The sequence below is a fragment of the Vicia villosa genome, unplaced genomic scaffold (genome assembly GCF_029867415.1).
Source record: "Vicia villosa cultivar HV-30 ecotype Madison, WI unplaced genomic scaffold, Vvil1.0 ctg.002328F_1_1, whole genome shotgun sequence".
Classification (NCBI taxonomy): domain Eukaryota; kingdom Viridiplantae; phylum Streptophyta; class Magnoliopsida; order Fabales; family Fabaceae; genus Vicia; species Vicia villosa.
This window is the reverse complement of record NW_026705898.1, coordinates 332029-355746: the sequence shown is the minus strand read 5'-3', so window position 1 is coordinate 355746 and position 23718 is coordinate 332029. Positions and strand designations below refer to the sequence as shown.

Below are 23718 nucleotides of genomic sequence, written 5' to 3'. Positions count from 1 at the left end.
AAAACAAAGAAAAACACAGTACCGACAAAACCCCCAAATCGCCAACTGTTTCCATGAAAAACTTAGGTGATTGAATCAAATTCTTTATGTTAAAAAGTGAGAGATGAGTTACGAGATGCATGGAATTCGAAAAACAATGGTTCATTTAAGTTGTTTTTCAAGAATAATTTAATTTTTTCAGATTATTATATTCTACATCAACTTAAATGGTTGTATATATTCAGTGAGGTGTAGGGAAAAACAAGTAATCCACATATTTTATAATTAACTCATGGATACATACTACAACAGTTATCTTTTATAACAGTGATGATATGTTAATTTTTATTCTAATTAAATTGCAGTTGATGGGTTTCGAACCCATAACCTTTATATATATCACAACGGGTGTTAAATATAATTGTTTGCGGATCACGTACAACATGGAAATTATCCAATGTAAACTCAGTTCAACACAAATCAACCATTAAATATATATAAAATTGAAAGATCACAATTCACAACCATATTCAAATTCAACATAATTTCTACAAACTTACAACATTTCCAAGTATTCACCATGTTCCTATATTGTCAAACGCGACGATCTAGAGCGGAATCGCGGTGCCAAGTGTTTGAAGCAATTCACCGGCGCGTTGCATTTACGCATCCACGCACGCTAATGGAGAGGAGAGGGAAAAGCAAGAGATGGAAGGGAAACTTGCAGTTTCTGACGGCCGACAAGAACTCCGGCAGTGTAGAGATCGGAATGCGACTCTAACTTGTTCGGCCAGAGGTTTGAACTGAGGGAGCTGCTCGTTCGTTTTAGGGTTTTAATTCCCTAATCAAACAAATTCTCTTCACTTTCATTAGAACAGACAACACTAAAACACAAGAATTCACACACAAATGAATTCAGTATCACAAGGAAAACATCATTCAAGAACTCAAACTGAAAGCAGAATACTATCCTATTTTCAAAGGAAACTGAATTTTAAAAAAATTATCCTAATTCCTAAAAACAAAAACAAACTAATGCAATCAAAACACACTGCATACAAATGAAGGGTGAAAAACAATACCCAGCCCCATTATCCTTTAACTATTACCACTAAAAATTTAAACCAAACATCATGGTTTAGCTACTGAACGACAAATACGAACGAAAAATACAACCAGTTCAGCACTACAAGAATTATATATGAACAGCAAATACGAACGTTATTTCTATGTCTAAAGAGCTGACATTTGTAAACCAGTTCATAAACTATGCATAAGAGGAATTCAGAGCTAAATAAACAAACTGATGCTATAACATTCTACTATCTTCACTTAATGTTCCATAGCTTGATTAATTCTCACCTCAAACCAAATCGAACTTCAAACCTAGCTCAGAACCAATTCTGCATCCCAATACAAAACTGTTAAACAAATATGTCAAGCCAAGTGCATTACCTGCCAAAAATATACAAAAATTTAGAACTGCATTCATGCCCAAAACAATTCAAAAGAATAAAGACTACATGAACCTGCAAGTCAAAGCAATTCAACATCCAATTCAAGTTCTACAGATTCATACCAAGCCGAAACACTTCAAGACCTGTAATCATACATCAAAACCAAACCAAACCTCAGATCAGACCCTAACTCACACATTCAAATTGCACAAAATATACATACACATTCAGTTTCAAAACTTAAAATGAAAAAATACCTGAACTCCACTGTCGCCGGAGGCAGAAAGAGTATGAATATAAACTTTAAAGCCAACACGATTCTTAGCTAGTAACACCAACACTACAAAGGCATAAAGCTAAAATCTCAATTGCAAAACGAAGCTTACAAGAAAGGAACAAACATTTGCACAACCACGAAACCCCCAAAGGCGAAACCCTAGAAACAAACAAACAAACGATTGCAACGAACGATTGTACCTTGTGAGAAGGCTTGAAACAAACGATTGTAACTTGTGGGAAGGCTTGGAAATGCAGCTTGCGAGGATTAAGGGTTTTGTGAAAAATTGTTTTTTCTTGAGTGAAACAGAGGCAGAGAGTGAAAGATTAGAGAGACTGAGAACGTGGGAGATGAATATGAAAAGGAAATATTAAATAAATTTGCAAGGTGAAAAGTACCCAGCGAATTTTATTGTCATTGACACTTGCGGCGTGCTTACCACCCTGCAACCTCCGTGTCTGACACATGTCCCTACCAGTCTGAACCTTAATTAATTGCCAGCTTTATTTTTTTCAAAATTTAAAAAAAAATCTTGCGAAGTGATCCTCACCTTGCAACGTAAAAAGGCTTTGAGACTTGCAGGGTGATCCCTACTTTGCAACTTTTGTGTCAGTAAAATCAGCAAAAGGTCACCTGCCACTCTGACTTTTGAGTAAATGTAATATTTATATTTTCAATAATTTTATAAAACATTGTTGCGGGGTGTTTAACACTCTACAACTCTTTTTTCCAAAATTTCAAATTTCCCTCCCTCCGTTGCGAGATGGAAAAGCATTTATATATATTTTTTTAAGAAATCTGGGTTGCGAGGTGAAACGCATCCCGCAACTGCAATATTTTGCGAGGTGTGTGTCACCTGGAAAATTCACTCGGCTAATCAACAAATTTCTGGTAGTGTATGTTTTTAATCCCTATAAATATCTCAATTTTGACTTTTAGTCCCTATAAAAAAATCGAGTTTTAGTCATTATAAAATTATTTTTGCATGCAGTTTTAGTCCTTGAAGAAGGACTAAAACTGCGTGCAAAAGTAATTTTATAGAGACTAAAAGTCAAATTTTTTTTATAGAGACTAAAAGTCATCTTTAATAATTTTATAGGACTAAAAAGATACTCCCTCCGTTCCTTTTTAAGTGTCATTTTAGCAAAAAGCTCTTCAACCAAGATAGTGGATTGTTAGAGTTACTTTTCCTATCATACCCTTATTTATTTTTCTCTTTCCAATTAAATTCATTCATATACTCTCTTTTTTCAATAACTAATTAAAAAAATATGAGGTAGAGTTAATGAAAAAATAAGGGTATAATTGACAAATTATAACATTAAATTATAAAACGACACTTAAATAGAAACAAAAAAATTCTTCTAAAACGACACTTAAAAAGGAACGGAGGGAGTATTCAATAGAGAAGGTTGTCAAAAAGGAATAAAAAATTAAGGGTTAAATATACGATGCTCCCCTGCCACTAGGGCGAGTTTTGATTTTGCCCCCCTGAAGTTTTTTTTTTTGTAAACCGCCCCCTATAAAACAAAGATTCTGTTTTCAGAAGCCCCTATCCCTTGTTTGGCTGACTGGACGTGGGGATTTCTTTGTTTGGCTGACTGGGCGAGGGATAGGTGGCATCCATTTGTTTTGTTAGATTTATTGATCGTTTCCACTAGGCTGATTAGTCTTTTATGTTTTATAATGAAACTGAAATATATAAGTATATTATGTGTAATAAGTTATATATATATATATATATATATATATATATATATATATATATATATATATATATATATATATATATATATATATATATATATATATATATATATATATATTAACGTTAACATATTTTTAATAAATAATATATAATATAAGTTTTATATAAATGTTTTAATGTAATAACATTTTATAAACTAATAATTAACGTTTTATACTATAAGTTTTATATTAACTAATTAATAATATATACTGTAGGTTTTATATATACTATAAGTTTTATATTAACTAATAAATAGTATATACTGTAAGTTAATAATATATACTACATTTATAAAATAACAAAATTTTATAAATTAATATTTTATAAAGTAACATTTTTATAAACTACATTTATTCATGTTCTAACGCATTTTATAAATTAACATTTATTTTGTTTTATACTAAATTTTTTTATATTAACGTTAATTTATATATTTTTTTTATAAATGAACAAATATATAAATTTTTGAATATCATTTAAAAACAAACATTTTTATAAAATACATTTTATTCATTTTTACAAACATTTAACGTTAATATATATATGTGTTATAATATGAAGTTATAATACATATGAGACTAACATTAATATATTGGAAACTAACATTTTGAAATTAACATTAGTATGTATATTAATATGTACTAAATTATATATATTGGAAACTGACCTTAATATATTGGAATATTAATTTAATATAATATTAATTTTATTAAATAATACTATGAAATAATACATTAACGTTTTTTTCAAAAACATTAATATATTAACGTTTTTTTATAATATATTAATGTTTTTAATATGTATAATTATTGTTTAGTTTTTTTAATTAGGGTTAAATATACGATGCCCCCCTGCCACTAGGGCGAGTTTTTTAATTATTAATTATTGTTCAGTTTTTTAATTATTAATTATTAGTTTATATTTATATATTATATAAAATATTAATTAGGGTTAGTTTATAAAAATGATAGCTAAAACGTAAGTAATATGCAACTACCAGGCATCCTTCAAATTAACGTTATATTAAATTGGTTGGAGATGTCAATAAAACGTAAGTAATATATATTAAATTGGTTGAAGCAAATTAACGTTATATTATATATTAAATTGAGTTTGAAACGAAAAAAAATCAAAAAGATGTAACAGTTCAGTTGGTAGGAGATGCATGATGGCAACATTCAAGGACCAGGTTTGATTCCTGGGTTTGATAGATTTTTTGAATGATTTTTGCTTATTAAACATAGTAAGCAAGTCCAGTCAGCCAAATCTGAATATAATTAAATGGTTATTAACCGGTTAAATTATTTTGGATTCGGTTATAATCCGGTTATTATCCAAATCCAAATATATTAATTCTCAAAATATTAAATTTTTTTTTTAAAAAAATGTTTTCGGAAAAAATAATTTTTAAAACTGAGTTTATAAAAAAAACCGGTTATATAATCATAACCAAATTTATAAACTAATTTTGATTAAAATGTGGTTATGGTTATAAATCCAAACCGTTTAAACAGTTTTAAAATGATTATGATTTAGTTTTTGAAAATAACCAACCATGCACACACCTAATTTTTACTTACTACAAATAATCATTCATGTCGTTTTGGTAATTGCTAGGAATAATCATTCATGTTCCTTTGGTAATCACAAATTCACGTGGAATTAGAAATTATAAACATTAAGTAAATAATATTTGCACTAAGTTTTACTTTTACATGAAACACAAATTCATAAATTATAGTACTCTATTATCCTTAAAAATATATCAGATGACATTATAATTGTCTTTTCAAACATAATATTTTTATAGAATCTAAAATTTGATATTCATAGTATATTTACTATAAATAATATAATTTTTTTTTTCATATATTTCTAAAATTTATATCCTTTATCATTATTTACTATTTATGACAATATTATGCGACATGTAGAAACACACGAGTATATGATTATTTAATTAATTTTTTTTATTTTTCATATATACATAATAACCTATTAATAATATTTTTGAAAAATTAAATCTATTAAATATATTGAAATTTTTATTTAAAATAAATGAAAAAAATTTCAAATCCTTTATAATTAGAGAGGAATATAGGTGACAATGGACAAGATTTGAATTTTGAACAAAATATTATTGCACCGGTTACCAAATCAAATAAATATAATCACTTATATTATATTTATTTACTATTTATAACAATACTGTGTGACCCGTGCAAACGCACGGGTAGATAACTACTTAAAGTAGATTTATAACGACATTGTACGACCCGTGCGAACAAAAATATCACGAACGTGCAGATAGATGACTACTTAAAGTAGATTTATGACGACATTGTACGACCCGTGCGAACAAAAATATCACGAACGCGCAGATAGATGACTACTTAAAGTAGATTTATGACGACATTGTACGACCCGTGCGAACAAAAATATCACGAATGCGCAGATAGATGACTACTTAAAGTAGATTTATAACGACATTGTACGACCGGTGCGGACAAAAATATCGCGAACGCATGGGTAGATGACTACTTAAAGTAGATTTATAAAGACATTGTATGACCCGTGCGAACAAAAATATCGCGAACGCAAGCGTAGATGACTACTTAAAGTAGATTTATAACGACATTGTACGACCCGTGCGAACAAAAATAGATGACTACTTAAAGTAGATTTATAACGACATTGTACGACCCGTGCGAACAAAAATATCGCGAACGCAAGGGTAGATGACTACTTAAAGGAAATTTATAACAACATTGTATGACCCGTGCGGACAAAAATATCGCGAACGCGCGAATAGATGACTACTTAAAGTAGATTTATAACGACATTGTACGATCCGTGCGAACCAAAATATCATTTTGTCTTTGTCATTTAACATCTTCAAACAAAAATATCATTTTATCTAACAACTTCGTACACATATCACGACTTTGCACGACCCCTGCGAATGCAAGGGTGCTTTACTAGTAATTTTAAATAAGTGATACATAAATAATTTCTTAGTTGGACATGTACAGCACCACCATGTATTAAAATGAGTATACAACATCCATTAAATTGAAGGGCACCAAAAAGAAACTTAATATATTATAGAGAGAAATTGAAGTTAGAGGATAGAACTTAAAAACTTAATTTTAAAATGAGAGATATCACACATTATATTTATTTTAATTAAAATAAAGGAACTTGCATTTAGTTTTTTTTTTTAATAAAAAGTTAGCTTTAAAAAATAATTATTTAACAAAACTCCTTGAAACAGCTTTTTATTTGAAATTGTTTCAAACTATTTTTTTTTGATGAATATTATTTTCTTTTTAAACCTACAGAAAACGAATAAAAACATCCAAAATCAATTAATATTTTTGAAAAAAAAAAATGTAATTCTTTAACAAGTACCTGTAACAATCGGGTATTTATAATCGTTGTAGAGATATTTCATTCTTAAATTTAAATAGTGACCTCTCTAATATAGTCTCTCAAATAAAATGTTCAGGTTAGAGAATTGAAATTCACCATAATATAGTCTCTCATACATACTATTATGTCAGTCAGTGTCAGACATAACCTTAATACATAACATAAGCAAACAAACAAGACAAATATCTCAAGAAACACCACAAGTGTCACGCTCATCTTCATAACTTGATGCATTTCACTCTCATGTTTCTCTATCTGACTTTGGAATTCTTCATTTCCTTGGCTTCTCAATGCCCGTGGCTCATATTGTGACTTGGTCATTTATTTGTATGACTGGGATGTGAGCAATTCTGGACCAATGTTCCTTCCTTTTATATCTTTCTTCTAACAAAGGGCATTCATAAATGCTCAGTTCCTCGAGAGAGGTAGGGAGGCTGTCTACGGGCAATGACTCTAGTCTTCGACAATTTCCGAGATAAAGTCTTTCCAGCGAGGAGGGAAAGACTTTTTCTGGAAACGATACAAGTCCTGGACAATTAAGAATGCCAAGGTCTTCTAGAGATGAGAGGTGTCGAAGTCCATTTCCTTCCAACGATTTCATTTCAGAGAGATTCCAGATATCTAGACACACAAGGGAAATGGGCAACAATGGCTCTTTGAGCAACGTGTTCACAATATCATCACCTTCGATACCCAATGATGAAAGAGCAGTGAGACATTGGAGACCCCACTCTGTTAACGGCTTTGTTATCCTCACAAATTCAACAACAATTTTTCGTAAATTGGGAGGTAGGAAAGCTCCTTCACATAATGATAAATTCAAATTTGGAAGATTGCTGAGATGTATATGTTCAAGAGCGGTGAGGGTGTCCATCCGTTGAGGTAGTGATATAAGTGCCTCGCACTCATGGACATAAAAATATTGGAGGGTTAACGAGCTACAAGAAGAAGTTTCTGAAATAAAAATAGATTCCAAACTCTTGCATCTTAGGATAGTGAGATTTTGGAGCAGAGGAAAACAATTCAATGGGAATGAGGTAAGTGCATTGCAGCTACTATGTAATTCAAGAGTCACAAGTGATGTGTAATTGCTCCATGTTTCAGGAGGTAGGAATGTTAAATTCTCACATTCGACAATATGAAGTGATTGCAAAGAAGTGGGTAAACCATTTGTTGGAAACGCACTGAGAGAACTAATACCATAAAGAGTCAGTTTTTGTAGACAGGTGCTGTTTATAATCATTTTAGGTACAGATTTTATCATATGACACCTCCTTATGGTTATATCTTGCAGTAGACATGGAAAATCACTCTCGAGCAATGAGCATTGAATAGTATTGCTTTCTGAATTTGAATCTCCAACCATAAAAATACTTTTTATTGAGGAGAGCCAATGCTGAGTAGGCGGTGTTCCCAAGAGATTATCACAACCATCTATTTTAATCTTTTCTATGGAAGGAAGTTGACTAGGCAGATGTCCCTTCAATTCAAGACACTGAGATAACTCCAGAGTTTTAAGACACGGAAAAGGAAATATGTCACCTTGAAAAGGACACCATTCCTTCCAATTTGACATTTTCTCAATTACAAGTTTCTCAAGGGAAGAAAATGGTTGGAACGGAGAGTTGGAACCTCCGGCTACCATGCCATAGAACTCCTGCCCAATTGTCTTCAAAATTGGCATTCTAGCAATCTTCAAGTCCTTGAGAGAAGGTAGCTGCCCTAGTGGTGGAAGTGTCGTGCAATTCACACAATTATCAATGCACAGAGACACCATGTTAGAAAATGAAGGATCTCCCAACCAACTTGGAAAACTTGTCCCGCCATATAAGTCAATGCTCAGCTTCTTTAGGTTTGGTGATGGTTGTAACTTATTAAGCACATCTTTTCCTTTAAGTGAGTCATCAACTTCCTCGCTCCACTGTAGCGTTAACTCCTCAATATGTTCTCTGCTCTTCAAGTTGGTATCACTTGCCTCCGTGACATCAATGACATTTTGTAAGTTCTTGATGAATAATTCTCCTCGTAGCTTAGGAAATTTCCCAAGCTCTCTGACACTTAAACCAATATTTTTCATGCCTACTACAAAGACATTTAGTGTTTGAAGGTTTTCTAGTTCAGCAATTTGCTTTGGCATCTCTATTATGTTTGTCATATCTATATAAAGATGACGCAAGTTAACTAATTTACCAACATGTTCAGGCAATTCTGTGAGTTTTGAGCAGCAAGATAAAATCAAGGTTTGCAAGTAGTAGAGGTTACATATGGTGTCTGGCAAGCTTGCGATATTCATGTAAGAGAGATCTAGATAGCGCAACTGCACTAAATTGCCAATTGTGTCCGGTAGTGTGGTGATGTTTACATATTTTGATAATGATAACACACGCAACCTTTCGAATGTGTGTATAAAATCATCGACCACCTTTCTTGATAAATGATATTCTCCCCATTCATCATAGTCAATGGCTAGGAAGCTTCTCAAGCATTTGAATTTGTGTACAGTCTTAAACTTCTTGAAAATGTCATAAAGTTGTTGATTATATGAAAAGTGTCGAACACTTTCATAGCTCTCAGCGCTTGATTCAAGTCTGTAACAACTTTTTCCAGATACAACAGTAGCTAAATCATTAACAAGGTCATGCAAGACAAAAGTTTGCCCACTAGAATCATCATGCAATTGTTGAATCAATGATCTGGATAACAACTCAGTAAAACACTCATCACCTACTTCTTCCATGGTTTTTTTATCTTGAGAATGATCAAGGAAGCCTTCTGCCATCCATAACAAAACCAATTGTTTCCTATCAAGTAAATAGTCCTTTGGAAAAATAGAGCAATAGGAAAAACATCTTTTCAATTGAGAGGAAAGATATTGATAACTCAGGCGCAAGGCAGGCAGAATATTATCATTCTGTAAGTTCCATATGTCACTGTTCAGAACTTCAATCCACTCTTTAGTTTCTACTTTTGAACGCAACAGTCCTCCAAGTGATTTCGCAGCTATTGGCAATCCACCACACTTTCTTGCAATCTCCTGGCCAATTGGTTCTAGGTTTCGGCGTTGAGTTTCAGAAAAGTCTCCACTTCCAAATGCATGTTTGGAAAGTAAAGACCAACTGTCTTCATCTGATAGAGGATCTAATTCAAAAATAGGAAATGTGCGTGCAGCATCTGCCACTTTTTTGTGGCGTGTTGTGATGATCACTCTGCTACCATTTTTTCCATAAATCAACGGAGATACAAGTTCATCCCAATCAGAACAACTGTCATTCCATAAGTCATCCAACACAATGAAAAATCTCCTATCCCTTAAATTTTTCTTTAACTCAACTCGAAGTAAATCAAGATTATTGGTTTCCTGTGGTGTTTTAGTGACAGATTCAAGGAGAGTTTTGGTTACTCTAAGGATATCGAAATCCTCTGATACACAGGCCCATGCTGTGAGATCAAAGTGCTTTTGAACATTTTCATCATTGTATGCAAGTTGTGCAAGTGTTGTTTTTCCGACACCTCCCATGCCTACAATTGCAACTACGCCCATATTGTTCTGGTCAGTACTGCTTTCTGATAGCAGCATGTTCATTACTTTCTCTTGGTCATCTTTCCTACCAACCATGACAGATTCATTGACCATAGGACTTGAAGGTGTTCTATGAGAAGAAACTCTGACACTTTTAGTTTGCAAACTAAGGATATCTTTATTATCAGCAAAAAGTTTGAGGGTTTCACACATATCTTTCATTTGGGAATTGATCTCTCCATAGATATTTTTAAAAGGAGAAGAAAGGAAGTTCCACACCTTTTTAGTTTTGCTTGCAGCTTGTGTGTTCTCCATCTTGCTTCGAAGGGAATCATAGCTAATTTGGTTGAGCAGATCTTCAGCATCGTAGACAGCATCTTTCAAGCCATCAAGCCAATCTTTGACAGAAGGAGTGTTGATCTGCTTCTCCTCTGCAGCATCTAGAAGAGGTTGAAGAGTGAGAAGTGTTAGTCTTATCTGTTTCAAGAGTGAGAGATCTAGCTTGGTGTTTGTGATGTAATCAAGAAACTCTTTGGAAGCAAGTTTCTGAACTAAGGTCTGAACAGTTGCAGAGAGGAAAGCATTTCCTATCATAGTTGCGGCCATGTTTTATTAGCAAAAGTTTGAAGGAAATGAAGAACTGTTAGCTACAAGAAAAGAGCAAAGACTCTGTGTGAATGGATAGCACCTCTTTTTTGAGTGGTTGGCAATGCATATAGTATGAAAACAAGTTGCAGCAACAATTCAAATATGGACAAATGAATTATGTTAAGTCACAAGATGAGGCCCACTTTTGTTGACTAAACTCCTTGGATGACTCAAGTTGCAAGCCATGTTGATTCCAAGAAATTCGTATTTTCTAATCTGGAGTTACGCTAGCAATATAAAAGATAACTTTGATAAAACAACAGTGCAAACTAATTGGTAGTGAAAGGCACCTTCTAGCTTCTAATTGTTGCAGTCAGAGTTAACACTCTCTCTGTTACTTGCTTAAGAGATTTGAAATCTGTGCATGCTCCCTGAGGGCCTTATCCTTGACATACCTATAAGAAATCTTAGAGATTAGATGTTAGTTACCAGAGATCTACCTTTGATGTTTGACATGTACATGTAAGGAGGTTCAAGAATCAGTCTTTTTTTTCCGTAAAAGTCACGAGTTTTTTACCATCTATCTCGGTGGTCTTTGAGAGAAGGTAATTATCCAAATGAAAGTAATGTTTGAAAGTTTTTTTACCATGGTGAAAGTTTTATAGAACAATTTGCATCGGCATATCCATTATCTTCATAGCTGCTATCAAGCTGATGTTAATTAATTAGCTTTCCAATATGTATCAGTAATTCAATATGAGCTTCTAGTTCCAAATGCATGCTATGAACTCAATCTCTCCATAACAAATTGATTTATTATCGAACTTGAATGCATTCTACTACTTACAGTTTGCAAACCAAGAATGTCTATCTGTTGAACAAAACGTTGAAGCATTGTACAATTAATCTAGCCAATGCTTGACTCAGAACCGAGTCAAGAATGAGTAGTTTTCTATAACATTTAACTTGATGTATCTCATGTGATCGGTGAATCAAAGTTGTCAATGTTTACCATTCCCTTGAATGGAATATGAAGGGATAGAATTAGTAATAATATTTTTATGAATTTCATTCACATGCCTAAGAAACGTTGTTATTTTGACACCCAAAAAATTACACCTACACCGTATTTATTATTCACAAATGGTGAAGAGTAACTTTTTATTAATGTTTCATTGAAGGATAGTTCTCACATTGTCTACTTTTGCTGATTGATATGCACAGATTTGATTAAGTATCTCAGTAATATGCTTCTGCAAAACAAGGTAACTAACTGTATATGAAAAATCTGGTAACACAAGATTTATTGTTCTTGTCCATTAAATTTATTAGATCATTAACAGATAAATGCTTCTAGGTTTGGGCCACTAGTTCCAAATCCATGCTTTTTACCTACCATGACTGATTATACCAGCTCAGAAGTCCATTATTAAAACACAGAAAAAATGGAAGTAAGAATATAATATTTAAATGTAGAGTGGCCACTTACTGCACAAGACATGGAGAATCACTTCCTAGCAACGCCAATACACCAAAGGAAAGCCATTCCTCCCGATTCGTTATACTCCCGAATCATAGATTCTCAAGGATGAGCCAAATAGTATCTGCACCTGTTATGCCATAGAACTCTAAGACGAGCGAAATTGTTATTTAACATTTATCCGCAGGTCTTCGAGAGAAAGTAATGTTAGAATTAGAAAACAAACAATGTCCCAACCAACTTGGAAAGCTTTTCCCACCATAGAAGCCAACGCAGAAAGAGGTAGAATTTGAAAGTTTTATAGTCCAACAATATGCATTGGCATCTCCATTATCAAGGTGATGTTAATTAATTAGCTTTCCAATATGTATCAGTAATTCAACGATATTCCCGCAGTCGCACAAAATCAATGTTTGCAAATAGTAAATATTTGAACTAAAAAGGCCTATTGGAAATGTGGGACAATTTTTTGCAATATTCCTCCCAATTGCTTTCTAGGTTTGGGCCACTAGTTCCAAATTGAACGCAATCTCTTCATAACAGATTGATTTATTATTACTGAACTTGAACGCATTCTACTATAAACCCTACCACACTTACAGTTGAACAACATGTTGAAGCCTTTGATAAACCATCTTCAATTGCAATTCCACCTTGCATTTCTCACAACTGTAACAGATTTTCTGAGAGTTAACATGTATCATTGATAAAGAGTACAGATGCAAGTTTGAGTCATGGTTTTCTCAGTATGATAATCATTGCATGAAAATAAAAAAATCTCTTAGATTGTGCATACAACGAACCACACACCTTATAGTTTGAAAACTGTAAACATGATCCAGAAATAGAACAAATGGGAATCCCCAAAGAAAACCTCAAATGACAAACAATTTATTGAATGAAGAGGTAACAAGCTTTTGTAATTGATAAGAACATCAAGCACCAGTGGTCTAGTGGTAGAATAGTACCCTGCCACGGTACAGACCCGGGTTTGATTCCCGGGGCTGGTGCAAATATGAAGGAGCTGTGATGATAATATTTGTGGTGTTCGGTAACATCAACTTTCCTATCTTAGGATAAGAATAATGGGTCTGAGCTTCTTTCATTTTGCGAATAGATCATTCACAGATTATAAATTTGTAGAAAGTCTTAAACTTTTTGAAAATGTCATACCATTCTGGATTATGGACATTTTGTTGTTGTTGTTGTTGTTGTTGTTTCACATTTTGCTATTGGAACTCACGTGCTACCTCTAGAAGTTAAGCTAATTGTGAGTTGAAATTTTTATGAAGTGTAGAACAAAAAGAGGTTTAGGTTGGTCTTCATGATACCATAGTAGTGAGTTGTTTGAAAATGGAGTTAGGTTATTGGAAATTTACAGTGTTGCTCCACGCTGAATGTCGATGTTCACGTATGTATCAAATGTCGAGCCTACTAAGATGTAGACTTTATTCTTCGTCGAGCCGATCAATACTAGTCTTAGTAAGAACTTTTTAACCAATGAATCATTAATGAACGTAAAATTTTGAAAATGATGTTATATTAAGTAACCGTGTTCTTAGTATAAACAACCTTAATCTACAACCAACTCATACACACATCCTTCAATAAACAAACCTTTATAGCATCTTTCTGTTCTAACATAAAATTATCAATGGTAGTGAACAAATTTACAAAACTCTTGATCAAGAAGAAGAATCACCGCAAGTGTCAGCCTCAACCAAATCAACATCACTTCATGCCTTTCACTCTCATATTTCTAAAGTCATTCATTGATCAATTAGCACTGGAATAGAAACCTGAGTCAGAGTCTGAATCTTTGTCTTTGTCATGGGTCTCAAAGCTGTTTTGGTCTCTTGCCCTTCATCAACAAAACTTTTAGTGGACAGTGATTATCCAATTCCAATGAGTCAATGGAAACTTGATTCCGTTGAAGAGTATCTCAACAATACCATGAGTTTGTTGGAGCTCTTGAAATACCATTTCTTCTTCTCTTTCTCATTTTGGCCAAGCTACACTTTCTCTAGCTCATGGTTTGAGTTTGGCTAGAAAACATTTGAAAGCAATTCAAGGAAGCCTTATTGCCAAGAATGAAGTAAGACCTAATGCATCCAAAGAATTGCAGAAAAAAACTGTGCGAGTTAAAAAAAAGTGATTTTGACGATACAAGCAAGGAAGTTGATAATTTCTTTAATGATGTAATGAATCAGAGAAACAGTAATCCATTGTTTGAGTTTTAATGTAAAAATATCATTAGTTTGTAATAGCAAGCAAGGAGTATTGTACTTGTATTGTTTCTTAAATTGTATATAATTCTGTAGTCATGTTAAAAGCAACACTCACTGTAGTAATTGTTCAAAAGATACATTCAATAATACTAACACATTAATGTCTTCACATGGTTAATATTGCACATGATTAAGATAGAAATAGATACATTCAGAAAATGTAAGTGCAACAGAATTAAAAAAAACTGAGAGATACACAATAGGTAGCAGTGTTGGAGAAGAGAACAGACAACAACCTTCTTGGGCAACCAAATTCAGCTCTCTTTTTCATCTCAGTCTTCTAGAAATCTATATCAGCCACAAGAACAAACACACCCAATTGAATTAACGAATTACCTGGACTCTGGAAATGGCAGACAAACCTAGTTAATAATTTGCCTTAGTTAAAAACTCAGGGTCTGTTTGATTAAAAATCTCATTTGATTACTTTGGAACTTGAAAATATTAATGAACACAAATATATATACCTTATAACTAAATAATAATAATTTTATCATCCAGTGACATTAAACAAACAAAAAGTAACATTCATACCTGAAACATGATGGGAATTCTTCATTCTCTTGGCTTCTCAATGGTCATGGCTCATATTGTGAGTTGGTCATTTATTTCTATGACAGGGATGTGAGCAATTTTGGACCAATGTTCCTTCCTTTTATACCTTTCTTCTAACAATGGACAATCTACAATGATCAGTTGCTCAAAAGACGTAGGGAGGCTGTCTTCAGGCAATGACTCTAGTCTTAGACACTTATAAAAACAAAGAAATTTCAGCGAGGGAAAGATTTTTTCAGGCAATGACACAAGCTCTGGACAATTCTCAAATTGTAGCCTTTCTAGAGAGGAGAGGTGTCGAAGTCCATTTCCTTCCAAGGATTTCATTTCAGAGAGATTACTGAATACTATAGACACAAGGGTAATGGGCAACAACAACTCCTTGAGCATCACGTTGACAAGATCATCACCTCCGATACCCATTCTTGAAACAGCAGTGAGGCCGTGGAAACCCCACTCTGTTACCGGCTTTGTTATTCTCACAAAATCAAGATCAATTACTTGTAAATTGGGAGGTAGGAAAGCTCCTTCACATGATGATAAATTCAAATTTGGAAGATTGCGTAGAAATGTCTTTTCAAGAGCGGTGAGGGTGTCCATTCGTTGAGGTAGTGATCTAAGTGCCTCGCACTCACGGACATCAAAAAATTGGAGGGTTGACGATCTACAAGAAGAGGTTTCTGAAATAAAAATAGATTCCAAACTCCTACATTTCCAAATGGTAAGATTTTGGAGCATAGGAAAACAATTCAATGGGAAGGAGGTAAGTGCGCTGCAGCTACTGTTTAACTCAAGAGAGTTAAGTGATGTGTAATTGCTCCACGTTTCAGGAGGTAGAAATGTTAAATTCTCACATCCTTCAATATGAAGTGATTGCAAAGAAGTGGGTAAACCATTTGTTGGAAACGCAGTGAGAGAACTAATACCATAGAGAACCAGTTCTCGAAGACAGGTGCTGTTTATAATCATTTTAGGTACAGATTTTACCATATGACAACTCTCTATCATTATACATTGCAGCAGACATGGAGAATCACTCTCGAGCAATGAGCATTGAGTCCTTTCAGTATCGATTTCTGAATTCGAATCTCCCTTAATATAAATCATTTTTATTGAGGAGAGCCAATGCTGAGAAGGTGGTGTCGCCAAGAGATGATCACAACCAGATATTTTAATTTCTTCTATGGAAAGAAGTTGACTAGGCAGATGTCCCCTCAGTTCAGGACACTTAGATAACTCGAGAGTTTTAAGACGGAGAAAAGGATATATGTCACCTTGAAAAGGATGCCATTCCTTCCAATTTGACATTTTCTCAATCACAAGCTTCTCAAGGGAAGAAAATGGTTGGAATGAAAAACTGGAACCTCCTGCGGCCATGCCATAGAACTCCTGCCCAATGGTCTCCAAAATTGTCATTCCACCAATGTGCAATTCCTTGAGAGAAGGCAGCTGCCCTAGTGGTGGAAGTGTTGTGCAATTGACACAGTTATCAATACAGAGGGACACCATGTTAAAAAATGATGGATTTCCCGTCCAACTTGGAAAACGTGTCCCACCATACATGTCAATGCTCAATTTCTTAAGGCTTGTAGATGGTTGTAACATATCAAGCACATTTCTTTCATTAAGTGAGTCTTCAGTTTCCTTGCCCCATTGTAGCGTCAATTCTTCAATATGCTCTTTGCTCTTCAAGTTGATATCACTTGCCTCCATGACATCAATGACATTTTGTAGGTTCTTGATGAATAGTTTTCCCCGTAGGTTAGGAAACTTTCTAAGCTCTCTGATACTTAAACCAATATTATCCTTGCCTACTACAAAAAGAGTTAGAGTTTGAAGGTTTTCTAGTTCAGCAATTTGCTTTGGCATCTCTATTATGCTTGTCATATCAATATAAAGATGACGCAAATTAATTAATTTTCCAACATGCTCTGGCAATTCTGTGAGTTCTGAGCAACAAGATAAAATCAAGGTTTGTAAGTAATAGAGGTTGCATATGGTGTCAGGCAAGCTTGTGATATTCATGTAAGAGAGATCTAGATAGCGCAACTGCACTAAATTGCCAATTGTATCGGGTAGTGTGGTGATGTTTCTATATTTTGACAACGACAACACGCGCAACCTTCCAAACGTGGGGAGCAAATCATCGACCACCTTTCTTGATAAAGAATCTCTTCCCCTTTCAGCAGAGTTAATGGCTAGGAAGCTTCTCAAGCATTTGAATCTGTAGAAAGTCTTAAACATCTTGAAACTGTCATAACTATTTTTAATATATGACAAGTGGCGAATATTTTCATAGCTTTTAGAGTCATATTCAAGTCTGTAACAACTTTTTCCAGATACAACAGAGGCTAAATCATTAACAAGGTCGTGCATGACAAAAGTTTCCCCTGTAGAATCACCATGCAATTGTTGAAGCAATGATCTGGATAACAATTCACCAAAACACTCATCACCTACTTCTTCCATGGTTTTTCTGTTTTGAGAATGATCAAGGAAACCTTCTGCCATCCACAACAAAACCAATTGCTTCCTATCAAGTGGATAGTCTTTTGGAAAAATAGAGCAATAGGAAAAACATCTTTTCAATTGAGATGAAAGATATTGATAACTCAGGCGCAATGCAGGAATAATATTATCATTCTGTAAGTTCCATATGTCATTGTTCAGAACTTCGATCCACTCTTCAGTGTCTACTTTCGAACGCAATAGTCCTCCAAGTGATTTTGCAGCAATTGGCAATCCACCACACTTTCTTGCAATCTGCTTGCCAATTTCATCTAGGTTTCGGCGTTGAGATTCAGAAAAGTCTCCACTTCCAAATGCATGTTTGGAGAGTAAAGACCAGCTATCTTCATCTGATAGAAGATCTAATTCAATAATAGGAAATGTGCGTGCTACATCTGCCACTTTTTTGTGGTGTGTTGTGATGATCACTCTGCTTCCATTTTTTCCATAAATCAACGGAGATACAAGTTCATCCCAATCAGAACAATTGTCATTCCATAAGTCATCCAACACAATGAAAAATCTCCTATCCCTTAAATTTTTCTTTAACTCAACTCGAAGTAAATCAAGATTATCGGTTTCCTGTGGTGTTTTAGTGACAGATTCAAGGAGAGTTTTGGTTACTCTAAAAACATCAAAATCCTCTGATACACAAGCCCATGCTGTGAGATCAAAGTGCTTTTGAACATTTTCATCATTGTAAGCCAGTTGTGCAAGTGTTGTTTTTCCGACTCCTCCCATGCCTACAATTGCAACTACGCCCATATTAGTACTGCTTTCTGATAGTAACATGTTCATTATTTTCTCTTGGTCATCTTTCCTACCAACCATGACAGATTCATTGACCATAGGACTTGAAGGTGTTCTATGAGAAACTCTGACACTTTTAGTTTGCAAACTAAGTATATCTTTATTATCAGCAAAATGTTTCAGAGTTTCACACATGTCTTTCATTTGGGAATTTATCTCTCCATAACTATTTTTAAAAGGAGAAGAGAGTAAATTCCACACCTGTTTGGTTTTGCTTGCAGGTTGCGTGTTCTCCATCTTGCATCGAAGGGAATCATAGCTAATTTGATTGAGCAAATCTTCAGCATCGTAGACAGCATCTTTCAAGTCATCAAGCCAGTCTTTGACAGAAGGAGTGTTGATCTGCTTCTCCTCTGCAGCGTCAAGCACAGGTTGAAGAGTGCGTAGTGTTGCTCTTATCTGTTTCAAGAGTGAGACGTCAAGCTTAGTGTTTGTGATGTAGTCAAGAAACTCTTTGGAAGCAAGTTTCTCAACTAAGGTTTGAACAGTTGCAGAGAGGAAAGCACTTCCAATCAGAGATGCAGCCATGTTGTATCAGCAAAAGTTTGAAGGAAATGAAGATCTGTTAGCAAAAGAGCAAAGAGTGGTATGTGAATGGTTTTGTGTTTGAATGGTTGGCAGTGGTAATAGTAAAGCAAGAGTCATATGTGAATACTGATTCAATAATTGATGGAAAGCAATAATTGATAGTAGTACAATGCATGGTCCATGTAATAATATGGTGAGAGATGACTGTGACAAGTGAGCATTAAAGCAATGCATATGGTGTAGCTACCAGAGGTACTGAAATAATTATGTTGTTATTTTCACCAATTTCGTACACTTTGCACATGCAACTTTGTTTGCTTCAAAACTGATGGGAGCATAGTCACACTGTTCTCAATTGGCATCGATACGTTGCATATATTTATCTTTTAAATTCATATACTTAAGAATTGATTAGGAATTTGTTTGACTCAATATTATAATACAAATAGTTGAATACTATTTCTTTCTTACGCATATCATATGGTGTAGTTTAGTTTATAATGAAAAAACGGGTAAGACAGTGTAGTGTGTTGAAGGTACAATATATAGGTCCAATCATTTTTTAGTAGTAAATGATAAAAAATCGAAATATTAATGTCTTATTTATTTAGTCATAAAATAATTATATGTGAAATATAAATAATTGATATTGATAAAAGATATATTTCATACTTTTCGGTTATAGCTATTAATTCATTCATTTGTTTCATGGTTGGTGTTTCTATTGGACTCATCCCGCTCGCATCAACCAACTTGTCCTCGAAATTCATGGCAAACCATCAAGGTTTCTCTTCTGAGGTAATATCTGAAGTCGAAAATTTGAAGATAAATAAGACACCATTAGTTGATGAGGATGTGAAGTTTGATGCAACTTTGATTTCACCTTTGCAAGAACAAGAACTAACAAATGGTGTATCATATAATATCTTAGATAGCCAGTTCAATGAAGAATCATATTCGGAGTCTCAAAAGCTTCTCATAGTTATCACGCCGACTTACAATCGTCTATTTCAAGCTTATTACTTGCATCGTTTGTCACAAACTTTGAAATTGGTCCAACCTCTTTTGTTGTGGGTTGTTGTTGAGATGAATTCACAATCCGAAGAAACTTCTTACATCTTGAGGAATAGTGGGATTATGTATAGGCATCTTGTCTGCAAAATGAATCTGACCAACACAAGCCATAAGAGCATTCTTATGAGAAATGTCGCGATAGCTCACATTGAAACTCACCGTCTCGATGGAATTGTCTATTTTGCAGACGATGATAATGTCTACTCAATCGAACTCTTTCAGAAAATGAGAGACATAAGGTATGTTTAATTCCTTGATTCTACTCGGTAAGATGATTTCTGTTATGCATAAAATCTTTAGCATATTCTTCTTCGCTGCAATGTTTTCGCAGGCGATTTGGAACATGGACTATTGCGAAACTATCAGAGGATAGAAGTGGCATTGTCTTTCAAGGGCCTATTTGCAATGGAAGTGAAGTGATTGGGTGGCACACAAGTAATGAATCAGATAGGAAATCCAAAAGATTTCATGCTGAAATATCAGGTTTTGCCTTCAACAGTACGATACTATGGGAACGAAAGAAGTGGCACCGACCGCTTCTTGAACGTATCAGGCAGCTCGAATCAGTCAATGAGAATTTGTGGGTTATTGAAAGAAACAAACGTTGCAATAGACATTTCATCGTGGATGTTTCTGGCTTCAGTGAAACAGCTCCTGCTGCTTCTACAAGAGATATGATAAGCTATGCAGGCCTTAACAGTTAGTCTCTCTCAACAACAAAAGAATGAAAACGAACAGTACATGCAACTTAGAATGAAAATGCAAACAAAAATCGGATTGCTAGGGAACATGAAATCTCATAAAGAGGCGTGCTACACAAAATAGACATGTATATGGCATGCCCGCCCCGCTCGTTTTTTGGCGGGCATAAGGCGGGGCGGGGCGGGCGGCCCGTTTTGCCACCCCTACCTATAGGTCCAGTTTACGGGTGTTCAAAACCGAATCGGCCCAATAAAAAATAATAAACCAAACCGAATCAAATTGAAAACCGCAAAAACCGCATGGTTGGTTCGGTTTGCGATTTGTATTTTACAACCCAAATCAAACCAAACTAAACCGCATTATGTTACAAAACCTACAAACTATTATATATTTTTTAATTCTTTAGAAAAATCAACATATATTATTTATATGTATTTTATCGTATTCTTTGTATGAAGATTATGTTTGGTAAAACTAGCTGGTAGCTTATGACTGATAGCTGGTGGCTGATAGCTGATGACTAATAGTTTATAGTTGATGACCGGTAGTTAATAAGCTAATTTGAGTGTTTGGTAAATTACCTGTTACACTAGCTGATAAATACAAAATGACACAAAAGGACATTTTTATTAAAAAATTTGTGATTTATTTATCTTATCATATTATATTATAAAATTAATTTTTATTTGATAAAATAAATATATTAATACAAACTTACAAAACAATTTTAATATATAAACAATTTTAATATATGTGAAAAATTTAAGAAACATGAAAATATTTTAAATTTGTATATAAATTATATAAATAAGTTTAACGAAATACATGAAATTTAAATTCAGTTAAATTAATCAAAATTAATGATAAAAATAAATATATTATTTAATATTACCATAAAAATACAACAAAATTTTTAATTGTCTTCGTCTCAGTTAATCTCATTGATTCTTCGATTACGTTTCACTAACTTGAGAAATATCAACACTATTTCAAAATTTATTGTATAATTTAGATGTTATTAAAAACATTAAACATTGAATCATAATATATATCGTAGGGTAAAACCTAATACTACATTAAAGAGTAAAAAATGATTTTTGTTAAAATAATAAGAGTATAAATGAAAGAAAATGTCACAAGTTAAAAGCTACAAGCTCAAAAGTTACTTCAAATAATTTTTAAAAGCCAATTGAACCAAATCAAACCGCATGCGTTTTTCTCTTGCGGTTCAGATGACTTTTAACGTAAAAACCGCCCAAACCACACTGCAAACACCCCTAATCCAGCCAATTCAATAGCAACTTATGTATTAGTGTCAACTGAAAATGCTAATTCATCTATCTTCAATGTGTTGTAATAATTTTTTACTTAAAACAAATAATTAATTAATTAAAAAAATTGAATAAAAACTAACTATAGGTTATGGTGTTGTTTACGGTGATTTCCGGTAAACAACCGCTAGTCTTCCAAACTATAATAAATATGATTTGGTTACTCGCAGGATCGACTAGATTGATCCTAGGACATAGTCAAATAGGTTGTTATTCATGATAGTTTGAATTATGTCTATGATTGGTGTGTCTCGAAAATAAGAAATACTTAATCAAATAAATAAAGATTAGCAATCACCTTGTTATACACGTAAATATAACACCAGCGAAAGTTAAAGATAAAACATAAGTCAAAACTTGTAAAAGTGCAAGAATCTTAAAGTGCAGAAAAGTTAAGTGCTTCAAAGATAAATGACATGAAAATAAAGAGTGCAGGAATGTAAATGACAGAAAGTAAAAGAAAGCGTAATAATATCGAAGGACACTTGAATAAAGGAAAATACACATGTATTTAAATTGGTGTTGGTGTCATACGTACATTTCTCAGCGAACTCTTTCTCTTAACACTTGATACTTGAGCAATATGTGAGTGATTTGTACAAAATGAACACACGGAATCCTAACATTAAGATCCTTATTTATACTAGTTTCGACCCTAACGGTCCTACGTGTAACACCCGTATATTTTAATTTTTAATTTAAATGGAAATTTAATTAATAATTAGAATTATATGTGGTTTGGGGGATTTAATTGGAAGAAAGATGGTTTATAGTATTGGGCCAAGTGTGGTATTAGTAAAGAGGGGGTGCTATGTTAGTAAAGCCCTTTACTAATTAAAATGTTATTTTTTATAAAATAATAAGGAATTGAGAATAAGAGAAAGGAACGTGAAAAGAGTTTGGAGCACGAAGAACGTGGAAGAGGAGCAATGGAGAGAGAGACCAATCAAGAACTCTCGGCTAAGGTAAGGGGGGACTCTCCGGTTATCATCTATTATCGTGTTCTTAGATAATAATATTGATTAGGGATGTTGTTGAGTCAATTGGATTATATGTTAGGTTTGGGGAGGTTATGAATTGATGAAAATTGCATGGATTATTGATTGATTTATGTGTTGTTTTGATGTGTGATGATGAATAATGATGCAATTGATGATTAACTGCCTGTATATGATGTTTAGAGTCAGTTTTGGACTCAAATTGGGTGAGATCGCATAGTCTGAACGCAGACCCGTAATTCTGCAAAATTGCCAGGTCGCGCCGCGAACCTCTGTTTGCGCCGCGAACCGTTGGGAAGAATTCCAAGAAGTTGTGATACGCTCAGGTCGCGCCGCGTCCATGTGTTGGCGCCGCGAAGGCGTACTTGTTTTCTCGTATCGCGCCGCGTTCATATGTTGGCGCCGCGAACGTGTTTGTGTGGTTCGGGTCGCGCCGCGAGT

At 33.9% G+C, this 23718-nt stretch overlaps 3 protein-coding genes across 6 annotated transcripts; 1 reads left to right on the top strand and 2 right to left on the bottom strand.

Moving 5' to 3' along the window:
- Positions 1–6867: 6867 nt before the first annotated feature.
- On the bottom strand, positions 6868–11487 carry LOC131638573 (putative disease resistance RPP13-like protein 1). Its single transcript, XM_058909137.1, has one exon. It carries the CDS (start codon positions 11019–11021, stop codon positions 7197–7199), a length of 3825 nt encoding a protein of 1274 aa, XP_058765120.1. The 5' UTR covers positions 11022–11487; the 3' UTR covers positions 6868–7196.
- A 2021-nt stretch (positions 11488–13508) lies between these two features.
- Positions 13509–19318, bottom strand: LOC131638577 (putative disease resistance RPP13-like protein 1). Of its 4 annotated transcripts, none has more exons than XM_058909141.1 (3): positions 15306–19317; positions 15008–15114; positions 13509–14585 (listed from the first exon to the last, which is right to left on the bottom strand). In XM_058909141.1, the coding sequence occupies exon 1, from the start codon at positions 19170–19172 to the stop codon at positions 15357–15359; it is 3816 nt and encodes a 1271-aa protein (XP_058765124.1). In that variant the 5' UTR covers positions 19173–19317; the 3' UTR covers positions 13509–14585; positions 15008–15114; positions 15306–15356. The 4 variants fall into 4 exon arrangements, with proteins under 4 accessions (XP_058765124.1, XP_058765126.1, XP_058765125.1 ...); XM_058909143.1 differs by lacking the exon at positions 13509–14585 and having other exon boundaries at positions 14596–15114; positions 15306–18577; positions 18846–19033; XM_058909142.1 differs by lacking the exon at positions 13509–14585 and having other exon boundaries at positions 14596–15059; positions 15306–19318.
- A 44-nt stretch (positions 19319–19362) lies between these two features.
- LOC131638575 (probable beta-1,4-xylosyltransferase IRX9H) lies at positions 19363–21293 on the top strand. Its single transcript, XM_058909138.1, has 3 exons — positions 19363–19385; positions 19832–20485; positions 20578–21293. The coding sequence occupies exons 1-3, from the start codon at positions 19363–19365 to the stop codon at positions 20948–20950; spliced, it is 1050 nt and encodes a 349-aa protein (XP_058765121.1). The 3' UTR covers positions 20951–21293.
- Positions 21294–23718: the final 2425 nt, after the last annotated feature.